Source organism: Chamaea fasciata, unplaced genomic scaffold (assembly GCF_029207755.1).
Source record: "Chamaea fasciata isolate MVZ Bird 193981 ecotype frontalis unplaced genomic scaffold, bChaFas1.0.hap1 SCAF_4, whole genome shotgun sequence".
NCBI classification, from domain to species: domain Eukaryota; kingdom Metazoa; phylum Chordata; class Aves; order Passeriformes; family Sylviidae; genus Chamaea; species Chamaea fasciata.
The window spans coordinates 36,406,005-36,424,980 of record NW_027094089.1 but is presented as its reverse complement, the minus strand read 5'-3'; the positions used below and the strand labels follow the sequence as shown (position 1 = coordinate 36,424,980).

At 41.0% G+C, this 18,976-nt stretch overlaps 1 protein-coding gene across 1 annotated transcript in view; it reads left to right on the top strand.

The window, feature by feature from the left end:
• Positions 1-5,061, top strand: part of MCTP1 (multiple C2 and transmembrane domain containing 1) — a 252,660-nt gene extending 247,599 nt beyond the window's left edge. The window contains 2 exon segments of the mRNA XM_066181289.1: positions 1,579-1,676; positions 2,791-5,061. Coding sequence (XP_066037386.1) covers positions 1,579-1,676; positions 2,791-2,862 — 170 coding nt within the window. The 3' untranslated portion in view covers positions 2,863-5,061.
• Positions 5,062-18,976: the final 13,915 nt, after the last annotated feature.

Here is an 18,976-nt window from a genome sequence, read left to right as displayed (position 1 = left end):
TGTTTCTGGCCTCTTCTGTGTATATTTCTTCATCCTATTCATCTATCCTGCCTATGGAAACCATTGATTTCTCTTTTTTGATTTGCTTCAGTAGGAATGTTTGAGCTGGTCTGTAGCAGCATCTGCCCATTTTGTTCTTTGGAAGGCAGAGTTTTTAAATGGAAATTCCTTCATATTATGTGTCATCTTTTGTATAGCTGTCTTTCTGCTGTGCATGCATAGGGTCTTCCCCTTTCAGCCTGCCTTAGCAAGAAATTCTCCATCCTTTCCTGGCTGTCTCTCTCCCAGTGGAGACTACCAGTCCTTGAAGATATCATATGTTAGGTGGGGTGGAGCAGGAGCCATCTCTCCATTCTAATCCCACTTGATGAAGTGCTGAGTCCTGGTTACAGATACAGCTGTTTATGTGGGAAAAATATTATTTTAATCTGAAAATTTTCAAATTGTTCGACAAGACCAATCTACTTGCTGTATTTTGCCTGTCTTTTAATGTCTCCTCCCATCTGTGCAGCGCTTTTCCTTTCTCAAGGTTTCACATGCTGACTGGTATTTTTCTTTATCAGGTGTGATAAAGTGAGATCATACCACCTGAATTCATCCATGGGTGCTCCAGTGTCCATGTGCAATGAACAGTGGTCATGGGTGTTGTTGACACTGAATCTTGCATGCCCCATCCAAAGGCTTTATGTCCTTGCTAAAGCTTTCTGAAAAGTCTGGGCACCAAAGACTTTGTGGAAGATAAACTATGTTATCTTAATCTGATAGAGCCTGGATAAATGACACAGAAAGGCATATTTTTAATAGTGTCCTGCCTTTCTGCTGCTCACATGACAGTCAATGCAGTTTGCACTGTTCCTCTCCATGTCTTAGACGTGTTCCCAGAGCCCACAAATCAGGTTCTCAAAGTGTATGAATCTGACTCAGTATGTAATGATAAGAAAATAAATCTAATTTAAAAGCCTGATTTCTGATTATTTTGTGGATGATTTTTCTTGGTGCTTCTGAACAGTAATTGTCAATAGGCATTATAAGACCATGATGTCTAAGGGAGGCATATCCTCTCTTCTCTTCACTGCCATCAGTTCATTTCTGTCATTCCCACACAGAGGTTTGTGCAAAGTCCTCTAAAGCCTTCATATGATGCAGGCTCCACTGCTTCCTGTATGTTTCATTGTCCTTAGCATGAAAAATACTTTCCTTGAATCTTCTGAATCTTTTATGAATCTTGTGTCCTCCAATTAAGCCCATTTCTGCTCATCCTTTCTGTTAAAGAAATTAAGTACTTTTTACGCATCTGCTTTTCTCAGCTTCCTCATAAAAATCACAGCTTTTGTTACTTTCCAAAAAAAATATATCGAAGGAACTTGAAAGTGTCCTTAGAACTTTTGCATTTTGAAACAGGGAGCCACAGAAGCAGAGTCCAACCTTTGGAGCCCAAGTTTACAATTCATGCACTCATTTGGTGCTACTGTCAGGATTCAGAACGGATCCTAAAATCTGTTTTAAAACTGCCAAAAGTATTTATCTTTTCATATCTTACACCTTATGATAGTAATATTTGAACTTTCACTTTTTCAGGCATCAATAAATTTACAAAGAAGATTAGAAATCCATATGCAATTGATAACAATGAGCTACTTGACTTTCTGTCCAGAGTCCCTTCCGATGTGCAAGTGGTGCGTATTTTTTTTTTTAAGAATTTTTATAGCAATTATTTTGATTTAGTATTATATTCTTTGGCAGAAAGAAATTGCAAACTCAAGCTGAGGATAGTCCATGAACCATAAGGAGGCTGCTAGATCTTTTTCCAATGAGAAAGAAGTTCCTGCATTGGTTGTGTCTCTGAGCATCCATAGGAGCAATCAGTAGAAGGACAAGTATTTGTGAGATGGTAGCAGATGTGAGAGCTTGTAACAGCATAAACATAAACAGCATCCAGCACGATGTGAATCTCAATGGGATAGGGCACTGTGTAGGGAGTGCTGGAGCTGAGTCTCTCAGGATAAGCAGAGAAGGAGCAGGAAGGTCAAATAATGGAAGAGGCAGACAGCATTGCCCAGTGTCTTCTGACAGCACTCTGAGAGCACTCTGGCCTTTCTTTTCCATGGGTGTAAGCTATTGCTGGGGCCACGGCTCAACTGTGCTTGTAAACTCCTTTGGAGAAAAAAAAAAAAAAAAAAAAAAAAAAGAAAAAAGAAAAAAAAAATAAAAAAGCCAGTTGTGAATTACAAGCTTTTATGATGCAGTACACAATCCCCAGAGAGCATGCAAGATCTAAGATAGCATCAAGCACATAAATCACATTCAGTGTCACAAAGATTATAGACTTCCCATATTTCTAGTTTTAGTTCAGAGCTGGTATTAAGTAGGAGATATGGGTGCAAACACCCTCTCTGTATCTGATACCCTCTGTGGTAGGCATTTAGAAATAACCAAGTTTTTAAGAAACATTCAGAAGAATGGAATCCGACGTGGTCAAGATGATAATGCTTATTGTCTGCTAGAGCTCGTGGAGAAAAAACAAAACTAAAACCAAAAAAAACAGTAGTCTTTTTTAAGTTTGCATCAGCATGCAGTGTTATTTTCTGGTAGGATTTTCCTGGTGTTAGTTTTCCTTCTTATTTTAGATCTGTCATTCTGTTGTTGGTGAATCACATCTGCAAATCCTGTGTTGTTTTTAGGGGGAAAGTCTCCTTGTTTCTTAACTTTTTATGTCCTGAAAAAAAAACTTTCCTTTTTTCTAACAAGTGCCACCTGACAACTTTCTTTCTGAACTTTGTGTTTAAACAGATGCAATACCATGAACTGAAACAAGATCCTACTCACAGCCCAAGCAAGAGAAAAAAAACCAATACTGCCTAGCCAACTTCATGCGTTGAGGAGACCAGCATCTGCCAGGGGAAGATAAAAGAGCAAGCCTAAGAAGCGTTTCCTTTCTTTAAGCTTTTTATTTTTCTCGCCTTTTTTATCTAGTGGGGAGATTTTGTAACAGTATTAAAAGGTGTTTCTCATGGAAAATCTATTTCTCATTGTAAAGACATTTGTTTCAAGTAGGGTTTTTGCCATTTTAAAGCCTTGTTAGAAACAAGGTAACACGTTAAATAAGTCAGTCTAAAATGGAGAATATATGCTGCTACTTGGTAGTCAAAAACACATGAGGTAGTCAAATCATGCCAACTGAACCTACAAAATGTTTAACTTTAAATCTGACTCAAAATTTCTCAGATTTTGTGAGCATTAATATTTTTATCCAGTACGTCATCATTACAATTTTCTATGTTTTATATATTGCAAGAGAAATACAGTGGAGCCTACTGCACTTCAGTTTTAGCAGATTTTTTTAAATTTCATACCCTGATGTTAACTCCTGGTGCAACATTTTTCTATGTGGTAGGGCTGCTTGTAAGACAGTGAGAAACACCAAGTGCAAATCTCTTTCTGGAGTTCCCAAAAGCAGTTCCTGCTGTCTTTATCATTCCATTGTAAGACCTAAAAATCCCTGTTTCAAAATACTGCCAGGTTTGTAACTGACTGCCTGTCATATTTTTCTACGTGTACCAATAGCCTTCATTTGTACTACATAGCTTAGCTCTAATGTGTCAAACTAACTCCTTACTGCTTTGGGTGTCATGCTATGAACACTTTTTGTGCACATAACTATTTTAATATGGGTATCTTGCAGAAAAGGTTTTTCATCCAAATCAAAAGACCATATTAATGGGCTTTATGGTATAACATTACCTGTTACCAATGTGAAATACCATGTAGAGGAAAAAATTGCAGTTGTGGTAAAACTGATATACTGAGGTTTTTCCTTAGTTAATAATGTCAGTTGTTCTGATATGATCTTTCCCTACTGCATGGAAACTGCATTATCTTGTGAATTACATGGAACGTAGATGAGAAACATTTACATTTCAAATGTCTTAGTGGCCACTGCATAATGAGTACTTGGGGATATATTCTGGTAGCTGCATGCAGACTTCCACACTCAGCTCCCCACATTGTGAGGAGAGACTCATTCCTGAGGGACTACCTGTGCACAGCTCCTCATTATAGTTCCCAGTGACATTAAAGGGGATTTTTTGCCTGGAGGAGAGCAACAGGACTGCATCCTCAAGGGGTTCTGTGGTCCTCTCTGGATTACCTCTCACTGGTTGCAATTGCAGATAAAGCTAAATTGCACTACTCTAAAAATACTTCTTGAAAAGTCTATTTAGAAATATTTTGCAAGCACACGTGAATATGTATTTGTCCAAAGAAATATGTGTTAGCTGCATTGCTCTTGAAGGATCATCTTGGATTTCTTTATTTTGCAGATATGGTGATAGCCAAGTTCTTACATGACAGTTACTTTGATCCTTCTGTTTGTATATTTAAAAGAATGCCAATCAAATGAATGGTCTGCAGAAAGCCTTGGACCTAAACATGCTCTTCTTACATAATGACTTTGAAAGAGTTTAATTTTGCTGCTTGTATAACCTTTTGGCTGTATCCTACCTGAAAAGCAACATATTGCTGGTGACATCAGAAGCACTGGTCAGCCTATTTTGTTTTAAAAAAAACAAATTTGTGACTCAACAAGATGTGAATGTTTGTTGCCTGTTGTCAGTTTTGCACATTTAATACACTGCAAGCCTTGTACCTTCTTAATACTGCCCACCAGCCTGCGTGTGATTTTTTTTCTTGTCTTTTTTTTTTTGTACACAGTTTCAAATGTCTACTTTGGTGGTAATATCTGAGCTGGTTATGCATGTTTCCTGCATTAAACACATTTCTAAGCATTGCTCTATTAGATATTCTGAAGCCTCTATCTTTGAAATCCTGTGTTGTTGTTTTTCCTTGAGTGCTGTGATGGGCATGTGAATGAAAACATCGTATTTCTTTGTGCAGGATTTTAGTATTTTAAGTTCCATAACATGCAGGGGAAGGGGGCAGGGGAACAAAAACATCTGTTTGTTGAAAGATGGTGAATTTCTTTTAAATTACTTAATCACTCAAAATTGATCTCACTGAAAATATAACACACAGAGGGAATGCTAAGAATGCTTATTGATTAAATATGATTCTTCTGCCACAAGACGATTTAAAATCACAATTTAAAACAGTTTGTGAGTGAACCCATTTTCACTATTTGCAGTTTGTCTATGCTGCTTTGTGTAGGTAGTCTCTGTAAAGAGCCAATCCTGCCTTATGCCATAAATATTCCAACATATCTTCCTTTTCCAGACTGATTCTGAAGTCTGTTTCTAACCTGTTAGATTTGGCAGGCTTTCTTCCAAAAGCAACTTGTCTGTTCATAAACAATCAAAAAATAATAAGACATCTCACAATCACAAAATTGTTACTGTTCTCAAAAAATAAAATGTAACTTTATGTGGGTTCATAGAAAATCATTAGTTTAGTTGGGCTCCATCTTTAGATTGGATGTGAGAGCACTCAAAATTCACTAAGGTTGATTTATCTGAGAGGCTGTTGTTACATTCCTGCTGGTAACTCATAGTACAGAGCTTGCTTACCCTGTTTTTACAGTTGTTCCTCTTTGTAGGAATACCTAAGTATTTTTCATAACAGCAATGAGCTTTTAACTGGAAGAGCTGCTGTATTATAACTCAGTATTTTAAATCCAAAGTGCAATAACCCCCAAGGTTTGTTTTGGTTCTTTTCCTATTGCAATTAAACCAACAGTGGAATAATGAGGAAGTAATTAAGCAGTCTGCATAGAGTCTATCATCTAGTTTGGTCCCTGAGAGCACTGGCTTTATCAACAAGAGGAAGAGCTGCCAGCAAATGCACTGCATGATGGTAAGATATTTCATATGAAGACAATCCAGGAGCATTGAGTGAAGGAGATAAGGGAAAACTTATTCCTTTCATCATTGTTAGATTACACATGCATGTATACTACACAAAACATAGTGAAAAGCTTTGCAGCTCTCTGCTCAGCAGGCAGGGATCCCAAAATGTGGTTTATTTGACTTGTGGTTTAACCCAGATTGAGTGCTTTGTGGCAGAAACTCTTCATTTGACACTGACCCATTTGCATCTGCACCTCAACTCCCAGAGTCTGCTCCAAGCCTCTACCACCTTCTCACTGAATGGTAATAGTGAAAGATACTGGCTTTTTTGTTGAGCTGGGTACTCAAAAGAAAAAAAAAAAATCATCTCTTTCCAGTGGTGTTTTTGCCACCTTATAGTGCTAACCTTGCTGATTTGCAGTGTGCTGCACTGACCATTTCTCTCACTTGCAAAAATCTAGATCTCAGAATCTTACTGCTGGTCATGACTACTCTTGAGTTACATTCATAAAAGGAATTTTTTGCTGCCTCTTGAAAAAATATGGTGAAAAAAAAGAAAAATATTTCCTTCCCCATAGAATTTCTAGCCCTGGGACATGTAACAAGTTCAACAAGCAATTGTACTTGTATGAGGAGGAGTCTGTTGTTTACAGTAATGAGATAATGGCATGATCAGAAGAAATGGGCCTAGAGACTAAAGCAAGTCCTTTTCAACACTGTGTTTGTATTCTTCAGACTGAGTGTTCCTGAGCACATCTGTTGGGAAAAGGGAAGAAAAAATGGGGAAGGGCCTGGATTGCTTAAATAAAAGATTTACTGGGAAATTGGGTAACTACTAAATATATCTTCAATTCTTGCAGGATTTTTTTTAAGGAGTGGAATTTGTGTAAAAGACAAGTCTTTCTGCACTATGTTTCTAGAAGTATCTTTCTTAGAAGAAAGTGCAGTCACTGCAATTTGCTGAGGCAGAGTACAGTTTTGGGAAGACAGGATTGGAAAAGAATTGGGGAAGAATTGTAGTGGATTATAATGCTGGAAGCAGCCTGTTCAGTGTTTTCTCTTCACAATGCAGATACATACTTTCTCCTGACATGCTTATGGAGCACACGGCACAAAACCACATTGTGTTACATTTACACAGTTCCAACAGCCACCCCATTCCCCATCTCTTCCCAACTTCAGATGTTGCTGATGGCATGCCATGGAGCTGGCCCAACATCTCTCAATGTAAAGGGTCCCTTTCTCTTTTTTTCCACTTCAGCCTGCAGTGTCTAGGTGACCAAACTTGATTTCCTGGTCACCACTGATACTGGCAATTAAACATTAATTAGAAATTGTTTGCCATGTCTTCCTCTCCTGTTTATTCTCCCTATTTGTTCTCTTGATAGGCTGCTTTTCCTCATCCACATTCTTTGACTAATTCACCTTTTCTTAGATGTAACTCCTTGACAATATGGTCTCAGAGCTTCAGCTGCTGGTTTCATGTCAGCACTTCAGGTTTCCCTCACATACCTCCTGCCCCTGAAGCTCAATGTTTGATTTCCCACTGCTGCATTAAGCAGTCACACATACCTGTCTTTCATCAGCTTTCATCAGCTCTGTTTCTCTGGGACCTGCAATGACTCCCATCTTGACCAATCTCCCCACACATTCAGATTTAGTTCACTCCTCACTCCCTGGTGGTGACATATTTTGAAGCTGTTCTCCATGACGGTGCAGAAAAGAATAGCTGACGAAATTAAAATCTGAGCTTAAAGGAAAATAAATTTCTGGAAGTTGTATAAATGTTCCTGCAATATGCATGTATCTTGCCATTGGTTACTGGCTTCTGAAATGTCTGAGCTCGCAGTTTTGCTCTGCTCTAGTTAAAGCATTTGGACCTCTGTGTGACTTGCATCAAGTCATAGTAGGCATTTAATGTGGGGGAAAAACAATTTACATAAATGCATGCCAAGCAGAAAACCTGTAGGTCAAGAAGTCTGTGTCTAAAATTAGCAATTGTAGTAAGCATGGGTTTCTTGGGCTTGAAAAGGATTGTTTTAATGTATTCTCCATCACGGAAAATGGGCTTTCACTATGCAATTTACTGTTCTTTGTAAAAAACTCTGCGTCATAATTAAATACAGCACTATGATTTTTGCAGTTTGGGTTCTTTCTCTACAGGGTAATATGTAGGCTGCATTTTGAGCAGCCATTTTCATAACAAAGAGTGGCATTTGAAAAAGAAATTAATTTTTTAATTAGCTGACACTTTCCATCACTTGCTGTCAAAACTGTCAAATGCCAGGAAGTTTAAAGCCAGGGTTTATGTTTACCTTTTTTAAGTTGTGATAAAGCAAAGTTCTGATAAAGCAAAGGGAGAGTCAAAAAACAATCACAGGTGCACACTGCCTGCATGATGCAGGGAGTTTGCACCTGCCATTCAATAGTAGGAAATTGGCCTCATGTATTATTGAGGGTACAGAGAGTTGATCACTGGAAGTGTGCTGTCCCAGGGCTGCCAACACTGTGCATGGCTGACAGTAATTGTGACTATCATGGCTGTAACAGAGGAGGCACAAGATTCAGTTTCTGGGAAGAACTTTATAGAGCATCTGCCCAGCTGCCTAGTCTCAAACAAGTACATTAGTTCATCATTTTTGTGAGTGCTAATTTAAATGATCAGTGTACAATATGAAAATGCAAAATGGTGCAAGGGAAGGAGGGAGTTTCTCGAGCCTCTTCCGTCTCAACCTGAATGTTAAGCCCTCCTTCTAGTCTGAATACACAGTTGAGGACATGTGACTTATGTCACTGTAGCTGAGAAGTCCTGAGCTTTTAGAAACCCCAGTTCCCATTCTGAAACTTCAGATCCTTTTCACAGAGTGTGTTTTCAGGGCTGATACTGGATAGTAACGATTCCCCTTACATCACACATTCATGCAACAAGGCAAGGCCATGTATCTCAAATTCTCCCATCCTAATGATAAAAAATGTGTAAACTCTGGTGTTATTTACAAATAGTGTGCTTTAAAACTAATTTCTTAGTCCAGATGTTCAGTGATGAAATGCAGTTGACAGGTTTTCTCCTATTTCAGCCCTGTTCAGCCTCTTACCAAAGGCAGACGTTTGGTCATGAAAGGACTACAGACATATAACAGTATACTCCATATAATAGACTCTGCTATTATATGAGGAAATAAATTTTCAATCTTAACCCCTAACTTAATCCAATATTAACCACCTATTTAAGCCAGAGGACACATATCAGGTGGACAAGTATTTTTGTAAGGCCTGTGACGTCGAAATGGAGGAAGTTTGATGGGTGAGCTATTTGATGGTTAAAGAATTGGCTAGATGACTGCACCCGAAGTGTTGCTGCCAACAAACAGCTCAGTGTCAAAACAGAGAACAGTAGTAAGTAGTGTGGTTGAGGGATCTGTCCCAGGACCAATACTATTCAATATCATAATTAATGACACAGTGGGATCAGGCGTACTCTTGACATATTTGCAAATGACACCAAGCTGAGTGGTGCAGTTGATTTGCTGGAGGGTAGAGATGTGGAAAATCAGGTTTTCAAAAATCGAGTGTCTTTTGGCTGATGGAAGAAGGATACGGCTTTAAGAACTTGCATGGTTTATGTTCAGAGTAGAACTGAAAGCATCCTACCCCCCCCAAAACCACAGCCAAAACAATATGAAGGGTCAGAAGGATGAGCAGGTGACATCAAAGCTTCCCATTCTTCAAAAAAGACACATGGGAAAGCCAGTCTTACGTTGTAGCTTTTCTAAAATGAGGACTGTATTCCCATAAGGACTGATCAAACACCTTCAATTTCTCATAACCTGTCAGAGTGCTTGGGGGTCATATTCCCACCTCAGAAAGAAGTCTTACTCTGGTAATAGAGGCAATAGCTAGGAGGCGTGTCAGTAAAGCCCTGAGCACTTAGTAGAAGTTGACCTCTACCTACAGGGGACAAAGGTCAGGTTCAGCAAGGCCGCTGGAGGACAGGTACAGACATGCAGAGCTGTGATTGTGACAACCACAGCTCAGAAGACATGAAACTTCCCCTACTGCAACTCCTTGTTTTAAGTGTAGTGGCATGGCACTTGCCCTAGACAAGAAACAACAGTTTCACTTCCTGTTTAGTATGGGGGGACTCAAGCCCATGATGCATATTTCCTAAGATGATGCTCTGTTAGGCATAAGGCAGTTCAGATGAAGGAAGAGGGATAGTGGATCTAATCAATTTGAGTATTGATCCTCTTTCAGCTGAAGCTCAGTGCAGAAGAAGATCCAGAGCTGACTGTTCAAGAGACAGCAGGCAGAGAGGGGCTGCAGCCTTGAAGTCTTCTAGTGGGTAACAGAAAAATTTGGAAATATAACTAGGAAAAATTTATGCAATTTTCATGAAGATATTGCAGAAAAAAAGACTGCACATGTGCTCCGCTGCAGGAGAAAAGAAAACAAGTATCTTCTACACCTTTGAAAATACCCTGGCTTATAGAGATTTCTGGGGAAGGATACACTTTTGAAAGGTAAGAATAGTTCCCATTCTGCTTTGTAGGGACCTCTCTCCCTCAGTGTCACTAGACAGAAGCCTAGAGGGGACCTGAAACTTTTTCTTTGGAATGGACACTTGCTAGCAACTCGTTTGACTTTTATTAACAGGCCTTTACTTCACAATGGTACACAAAATTTGTGCCTAAATTTATAAAAGAAAAATATTTGAAATAACAGCCTGATTGCCTCCTCTAGCAGGTGCACAGTGTGCACATTGATGGCTTGCAGTCACTGTAGGCAAACAAGATAATACCAAAGCAACCCTTCATGTCTTAAACCTGGTACTTCTGTGGTACAAAATAGAGTTGAAAGGAATTTTGCTTTTTTATTTGTGGAGAAACTAAACAAAAAATCACTGTTGTGGGTAGGACAGAGTTAATTTTTACAGCAGCTGGGAGTGGGCATAGCCAACATTCTATGTCACTTCCTGCCAACACACCCTCTGAGAAAGGATTCTCTTCCGGGGAGAAGGGGTTTCTTCCAGTCAAGAAATTGTGTCAGAGGGACCTGTTGAGAAATTGTGGCAGAGGAAGTTGTCTCGCATTGTCTCTTGTTGGAGGGGTTTCCATTCACCCCTGAACAACTACAGGACCCTGTTAAAGTGGCAGAATATTTGAAAGAAAAATGGTGTGGCAGTTCCAGAGAGGAGGGAAGTTCTACAATGTGCCTGGACCCTGGCTACTGTTTATTGGACATTGTATGATACTAGACTGCACCCTCAGGGGGAGGAGAAGGAAAGCAGAAAAACAGGCAGTGGGGCCGCTCAAACTGCAGGTGAACCACAGGAACAACACAGTGCCAATGGAAGTTGCCCCAATAATGAAGAAATCCAAAGGCGAATCAGTTCCCTTAGTAAGGGATGAAGAGGAAGCAGAACCCTCACTAAAGGACAAAGATGCAGGGCCAGAGATAATCACCAATCCCTATCCCTGGGTAAGCTGTGATATCTCCAAAGAGATTTCACCACCAGCTAGAAGAGCCCCTGCTGACCTGGCTACTCCAGTGCTGCAATATCACAGCTCACGATATGAAACTAGATGGTAATGAGGCCAAGCAGCTGGCATCCCTCTCCCAGGATGTGGGCATTGACAAGGGGATTGGGAAGAGGACAGAAGCTCTCAGCCTTTGCAGATGACTGCTGTCAAGTGTGAGAGAGAGGTGCTCTCTCAGGGATGATCTAGTAGTGCACCCAGGCAGGTGTGACACCATGGAGGTAGGTACCCAGTACTGAGAGAACTGGCTGTGCTGGAGGTAATCTCTAGAGATTCAAATAATGTGCAATCCCCTGTAGATCCAGATGAGGTCCAGTGTGCACAATCCATGTGGCAGAAGTTTATACAGAGCACACAATCATTGTGCACCAACTCATTGGCATTGATGTCCATGAAAGGAGGAGAACAAACAGTGCTTCACTACTTGACTCCAGCCATGTGATGGTCATCTTTTTTCCTTCCTACCACCCTGCACCTTGTCTGTGGAAAGACTGTCCAAGACTATGGACAGACTCAAAAGACTTGAGCAGATTAGAGAGGAAATGTCCCATGCTCCTCCATTACAGACCAGAGTGTCTGCTGTTGGGGGCAAGTACCCCTCTGCTCAAGAGAGAGGGTACAAACCACAAGGTAACCTGTGGTTTTTGCTGTGTGACCACAGAGAGGATGTGTGGAAGTGGGATGGAAAACCAGCCTCTGTGCTGGCAGCACAGGTATGTGAGTTGAGAGGAAGAAGAACCACCACAGGAAATTTAAGGACAAACGCAGCTCCAGTTTCCAGCCAGCAAGTCCTCAGAAAGAGTAGAAAGTTTGATGTTATTTTCAATCCTCTTGAAGTTTATACTTACAAGAAATGAACAATGAATAATATGACCATGATTAGAGGGGCCCTTCCTCCAGCCAGGTGGAAGAAAAGGACAATAACATCTACTGGACTTTGTGGATCCAATGGCCTGGCATGTCAGTCCCAAAGGACTATCAAGATTTAGTTGAAACCAGCAAACAGTTTATGCTGATATCGTTAGATGTGTAGGGGCAGAATCCATCTCTGTTTCTGAGGTGACAGGGAGTTGGACAGCTGACTGTACTGGGAGCTGAAGTGACTCTTGACTGGGAATGAATGGCAAACACACCCCATTGCGACTGGCCCAGAGGCCCCATGAATCCTTGGCCTAGATTACCTCAGGAGAGGGTATTTCAAGGAGCCAAAATCTCTCTTTTGGGAGAGCTGTAGAGACATAGGAATTTAGGCAGCCGAACACCTTGCCTGGTCGCTCAGAGGACCATTCTGCTGTGGGACTGCTGAAGGTAGAATTAAAACATCACTACCACAAAAAGTGCACCATCGATAACACCATGCCAGCTAGGACTCTGTGACCCCTCCATCCATGAGATGATTCCTGAACTGGAGACCCAATGAGTGGCCAGCAAGACTCACTCACCCTTTTAGTCCTTTAGTGGTACTTTATGGCCAGTGTGTAAGTCCAGTGGAGACTGACAGTGGACTACCACAGCCTGAAGGAAGTCACACCACCACTGAGCACTGCTGTGCCGGACATGCTGTCAGTATGAAATCCAGGACAGCTAAGTGGTGCCACCGTCAATATTGCAAATGTGCTTTTCTCCATGTCTTCAGCAGCAGAGTGTGGGCCACAGGGGGGTTTTATTGTATTGCATCCAACACACCTGGAACCAACTGTCCCAAGGCTGGAAACCCAGACCCACTATTTGCCTTGGACTGATCCAGACCACTCTGGAAAAGCCTGAAGCTCCAGAGCACTTGAAATACATTGAGGATGTCATTGTGTTGGACAACACAGCAGAGAAAATTTTTGAGGAAGGGGAAAAGATAATAGAAATCCTTCTGAATAATTTTGCCATAAACCATAGCAAGGTCAAGGGCCGTGTCCAGGAAATTCAGTTTGTAGGAGTAAAATGGCAAGATGGAGACATCAGATTCCAATGTGGTCAATAAAGCAACAGCTGTGTCCTCACCAACCACCAAGAAGGAAACACAGGCTTTCCTAGGTGCTGTGGGTTTCCGGAATATGCATATTCCAGAACACAGTCAGGTTATAAACCCTCTTTGTCATGTTGTCCAGAAAAAGAATGATTTTTAGTGACAAGCTTTTAAACAAATCAAACAGGAGATGGTTGATTCAGTAGCCCTGGAGCCAGTCAGGACAAAAAAGATGTGAAAAATGGCTCGACACTTCAGATGGGGAAAATTGTCTTTCCTGGAGTCTCTGGAAGAATAACTGAGGAGACTATAGAATGAACCCTGGGGTTCTGGAGTCAGGGATACAAATCATCTGAGGCCTACACCCCAAATGAAAAAAGAGATCCTGGCAGGTTCTGAAGGACTTCAGGCACCATAGCACAGCTCCTCCTGGCTCCCTCTCTGCCAGTGCTGGGCAGGATGTGCAAAGGAAGACTCTTCCACACATCATGCCACTGATGCCACATAGAGTAAGTGGATTGCACCACTTACTCAAACAGGAAACCCCAATCACCCAGGGATCATTGAAGTCATCATGAACCAGCCTGAAGGTGAAAATTTCAGACTATCATCATCATCTTAGGAGAAGGTGACATGTGCTGAGGTAGTCCCTCCATACAATCAGACACCAGGGAAAGAAGAATTGTGCACTCTTTTTACTGATGGTTCCTGCGATGTTGTAGGGCTACATGGAAAATAGGAAGCTGCTATATGGAGTTCTACGTGGCAAGTCACAGACATTATGGAGCAACAAGGTGGATCAAGTCAGGTTGCAGAGCTGAAAGCCATCCAGCTGGCTTTAGATACCACTGTATGAGAGAAATGATCAGTGTTCTACCTCTGTACTGTCTGACGGGTGATAGCAAATGTTCTGTGGGGATGGCTAGACCAGGCTGCTGAATTGTGGCAAAACATCACTACCAGGGTAGAGAAGCTGGCTGTAAAAGTATTTTAAGTAAATGCACATGCACCCATGAGCTGGGCTACTGAAGAGCATTTTAAGAATGGACAGGTGGATTGGGCTGCCAAGATTAAAGTGTCTCAGGTGGACCTGGACTGGCAGCATAAGGGTGAATTATTGCTGGTGTGTTCCTCAGGCCATCAGGGAAGAGATGTAACAATACAGATGGGCTCGTGGCTTAACTTTGGGGGGGATTTAACAATGGATGCTATTTCCCAGGTGATCCATAACTGAAACATGCACTGTGATCAAGCAGGCCAAGCAGGTACAGCCCCTGCAGTGTGGTGGATGATGGTCAAAATATAAACATGGGTAGGTTTGGCAGGTTAATTAACCTTCCAAATTAATTAATCATACTCATCCAAACCCACCAAGGCAGGCCCTGAGTGCTGACAGTGATGTAAAGAACCACTGGATGGCTGGAGATGTAACCTGTGCCTCACACCACTGCCCAAAACACCATCTTGGGCCTTGAAAACTACAAGAGGTGAACTTCTCTGTGTCAGTACTCTTAACAAAGGGTATAACAGTCACTCTGTGACTGTTTTATTTTCACTTCCCCAACATTTAAGATTATTGGCAGATTTCCAGCATCAGTAAGCTAGTTCTTCCAAAAGACTAATAAAATTTGCACTGAAAGAGCTCTGAAACAGAATCTCAATTTCTTAGCTGGACTTGAACCCAAGTTCAAGTCCTCTTCCTCCTTTTGTTCCCTTTCCAGCCAGCAGTATCTCTAAATGTGAATGGTAATAGTACTTCCTGTTGCTGTTGAAAATCATCAAAATAATCCAGTTTCCCTTTTTAAAAAATACGTATTATCATCAGCTATAGTGAGATAGACGTATTGTTTATTAATACTTCTAATTCTTTTTGAAGCAATTTAATTGTGGTCTCCAAATACTATTTCACAGATGTTTATGTAGATGTTGTTATTAGAGCCCTGCAGCTTTACTGTTTCATCTCTTCTACAGGGAGTTCAGTGCCTGACTGCTGGACAGTCTACTGAGCTCATCCATTTTTTAAAAAAGGCATTTTTCATTTATTCAGATGCTTAAAATATGCTATTATAATAGTATTTATTGATATCCTGACTTAAACCAGCTTCTTAGACTAATCAGAATCCTTTCTTTTCTTTTTTTTTCCTTCAAGGTTACATGTTTCATTGATATATCAGGGGTACTTCCTTATCTTTATCTGAATATGAGAACCGAAATGAATATTTTCCAAAGTTACTTGAGAGCTGCTTTCCTAAAAAAGCATCGTTTTACATCCTAATAAATATGGTGATGAATTTACGAATTTCTAGGGATCTTTATATATAACAATTGGATTGTAATTACTTTATATGCATTCAACAGATTGAAAATGGACTTATTTGACAGATTTTAAGCTGTATTCATTTGGGAAAAATAACTGGTCTTGAAATGACCACACAATGAAATCTGTACTTACCTGAAAATAAGCTGGAGATAGACTCCTTTGAATTTACTGGGCACTCTTGAACATAGGGGCATGGCATTGTGCTGACACAAAAAGGCTCAGTGTGGGCCTGGGACAAAGGGGCTGACTGTCATAGAATCATAGAATACTTTAGGTTGGTAAAGGCCATCAAGATCACCAAGTCCAACCCTTAATTCAGCACTGCCAAGCTCCCTACTAAAACCATGTCGCACAGTCCACATCTACTCATCTTTTCAATCCCTCCAGGAGTGGTGACCTCATCACTGCCCTGGGTAGCCTGTATCAGGGCTTGACACCCCCTTCCATGAGGAGAATTTTCCTGATATCCAGCCTAAATCTGGTGCAACTTGAGGTTGTTTCATCTTGTCCTGTTACTTGTCACTTGGAAGAAGAGACTGACCCCTGCCACAGTTGAGAGGGATAACACAACACGCTGTGTTCATTCAGCAATAGCCAACTTTGAGTGCTGTTCTCCTTATATAGTTTGGAAAGTCTGCATGGTTAGTCCTGATTGGCTGAATTAGTTGCCACCTGGCTAACTGGCCAAGAGCTGCCCATGTCCCCAGTGGCCTAGACCTGCTCCCCAACACCCTAGACTTGTCAAGTAATATAATTTAGGTAGTTATATAATTAGTTATATTTCAGTTATAAAATTATAATTAAGATTATTTATAACTGTGAAGCCTCCAGGCCAGCTGTTAGCCACCACAGTTCCCTCTTTTCGTTTTAAAATACAAAAGCAGTGTCTGTCATCCTCTGCAGGGCTCTTGCAGACAGGACAACAAACATGGCACAATGTATGGAACAATCATGATAATACAAATAAAAAGCCTAGGTCAAATGAGGTTCTTTACCCAAGTCGACATGTCCAGGAGCCATCAAGCACAGCTTCGCAGGGTGGTATGCTGTGTACTATTCACATCAATAACCCAGTTACAACAAACACCTAACTTCTTTACAAACTGTTAAACTTTAAAAACTACCATGGGTGACACTTCGCTCTTTCATTTCCACTAAAAAGTACACATCTATGTGCTTAGTCCTGTGCCCAAAGTGTCTGTCTCTCAAGACTCAATTAAGTTATAGGTAGAGGTAGATTGTCGTTCCACACGTCTCATATCTTCATATAGTGGTGCAAAGTGTTGTTCCAATTGCTGCTCCACAATGTCTCCTGGGGGCTGTAGGGGAGATGTTGTCGGATGTGATCCCAAGCAGAGCATAGAGCAGGATGCACACACCAAGCATCGATTGGATGCCAACATCCATGGAAGTACAGGTGTTCCCACGCCCCCAAATAACAAGGTCCCAGGGACCTTCCCATTTTTTGGCAAGGAGGTCCTTTACTGATACCCTGGGCTTGGTCACTAGAGGATTGCAATGATAAGAAATGATTTAAAATAACAGGATTCTGAGAATTCGTGAGGACTGTCAGATGGTTTCAAGTGTATAGTTGTTTGGTCACCCTACTGTGCGGGGTTTCACCACACATTCCCTCCTTTTGTTATTCAAGCACGCGCTATAAAATGCCATGGGCACACTTGGCAATGGCCTATCCCATAGGGTAATGAGAAATACCTGGGTGGTGAAACACACCACAGAGTGGTGTGAAAAGTGCCAAGTACTCTGAAAAGTATGCTGGACCATTATTGTTTTTTTGTATGGGGAATGCCTAGAGTGGCAAAGGCTAAACACCAATGTGCAGTGGCACTGCAGCTTCTTTCCCCTGTGTGGACTGAGGTCCACATGGCCAATGAAAAGGTGTCCACTGAAACACATACTTTAAGCATCCAAATTCTGAGATGTGTGACATCTGTCTGCCAGACTTGCAAGGCTCTCAGACCACTGGGGTCTATCCTGCAATGGTGTAGTGTGGCCTTGACAGTCAGCACAGGAGTTGACAATGTTGCATGCCTCTGTGTTTGTCAGTAAGAATTACCTTTGCAATGCTCCAACACCTTGATGAAAAAAGGCATGTGATGCTCTTGCCTGTGTCACCGTGTCTGGTTGTGGTGCTGTCCAGGCAGGTCTAGCTAACCAATCAGCCTGAGCATTACCTTCTGCTATAATACCTGGCAAATTGGTATGACTCTGAATATGTTTAACAGTTCAAAAAGTGCAGCATTGTCAATTTCTTTCAGTAATGCTCGGTCCAATCTTTGTGTAAGATCTGCAGCATAGGCAGAATCAGTCACAATATTTAAGGCAGTGTTAGGAAATCATTGGAAAGCCATAGTTACAGTATGTAACTCCAGTAATTGAGGTGATCCATTATTGTGACATTTGAGTGTTTACCACCCATTGTCATCCTTCCAGGTCACAATGGCAGTCCCTGTTTTCCCAGATCCATCAGTAAAGACAATGAGACCTTTCAGGGCTGTGCAGTGGTTCAATGGTCTCAGTGACAATGCAGTGGTCCCACTTAATTGCAGCAGTTTATGGCTAGGTGGCTGGTAGATGATTTATCCTGTGTAATTTTGCAAAGCACTTTGTAGTGCTGTGCTATTTGCAAAGCACCATTCAAAATATTCCTGTGGAACAGGTACAATGATTTTTGCAGGAACTTTGGCATTTAATTGTAAGTATCTTTGGTGACATTTGATAATTAATTGTGCAATCAATTCAAATATGGAAAGTGGTGTCTTTTTAGGTTGGTGACGTAAAAAAAACCCATTTCAGAATGTGTAGGGGGTCGGACCACTGAGTGTCCCATTGACCAATGATACACATGGGATGTAGGTCAATAATATCAACAAATACTGTAACACAAACTTTTGGACACATCCAATACACTTGTCTGTTATGGCCTGCTCTACTAATTCAAGTGCAGGTTTTGCCTCTGGTGTTAATTTCCTTGATGAGGTTAACACAGGATCACCTTTAAGGATGTTAAATAAAGGTGCCAGTTTTGGGGTGGTAAGACCTAAATAAGGTCTTACCCAATTAATGATACCTAAAAGCTTTTGTGCACCATTTAAAGTCTGAATTTTGGCTGAGAATCTAATTGTTTGCATTTGTATGGTCTGATCTAATATTTCAACTCCCAGAGTTAACATGGTGGCTGTTCTTGAACCTTTTCTGGTGCAATTTGTAAGCCAAATTCTTGCAGTGCTTACATCAGTTCTGGCCAAATTTGTAAAAAGCCTTCTTAAGTTGGTGTTGCTGTTAAGATGTCAGTCATATAGTGATAGCGATATGGAAATCTTTCTCTCATTATTGAGAG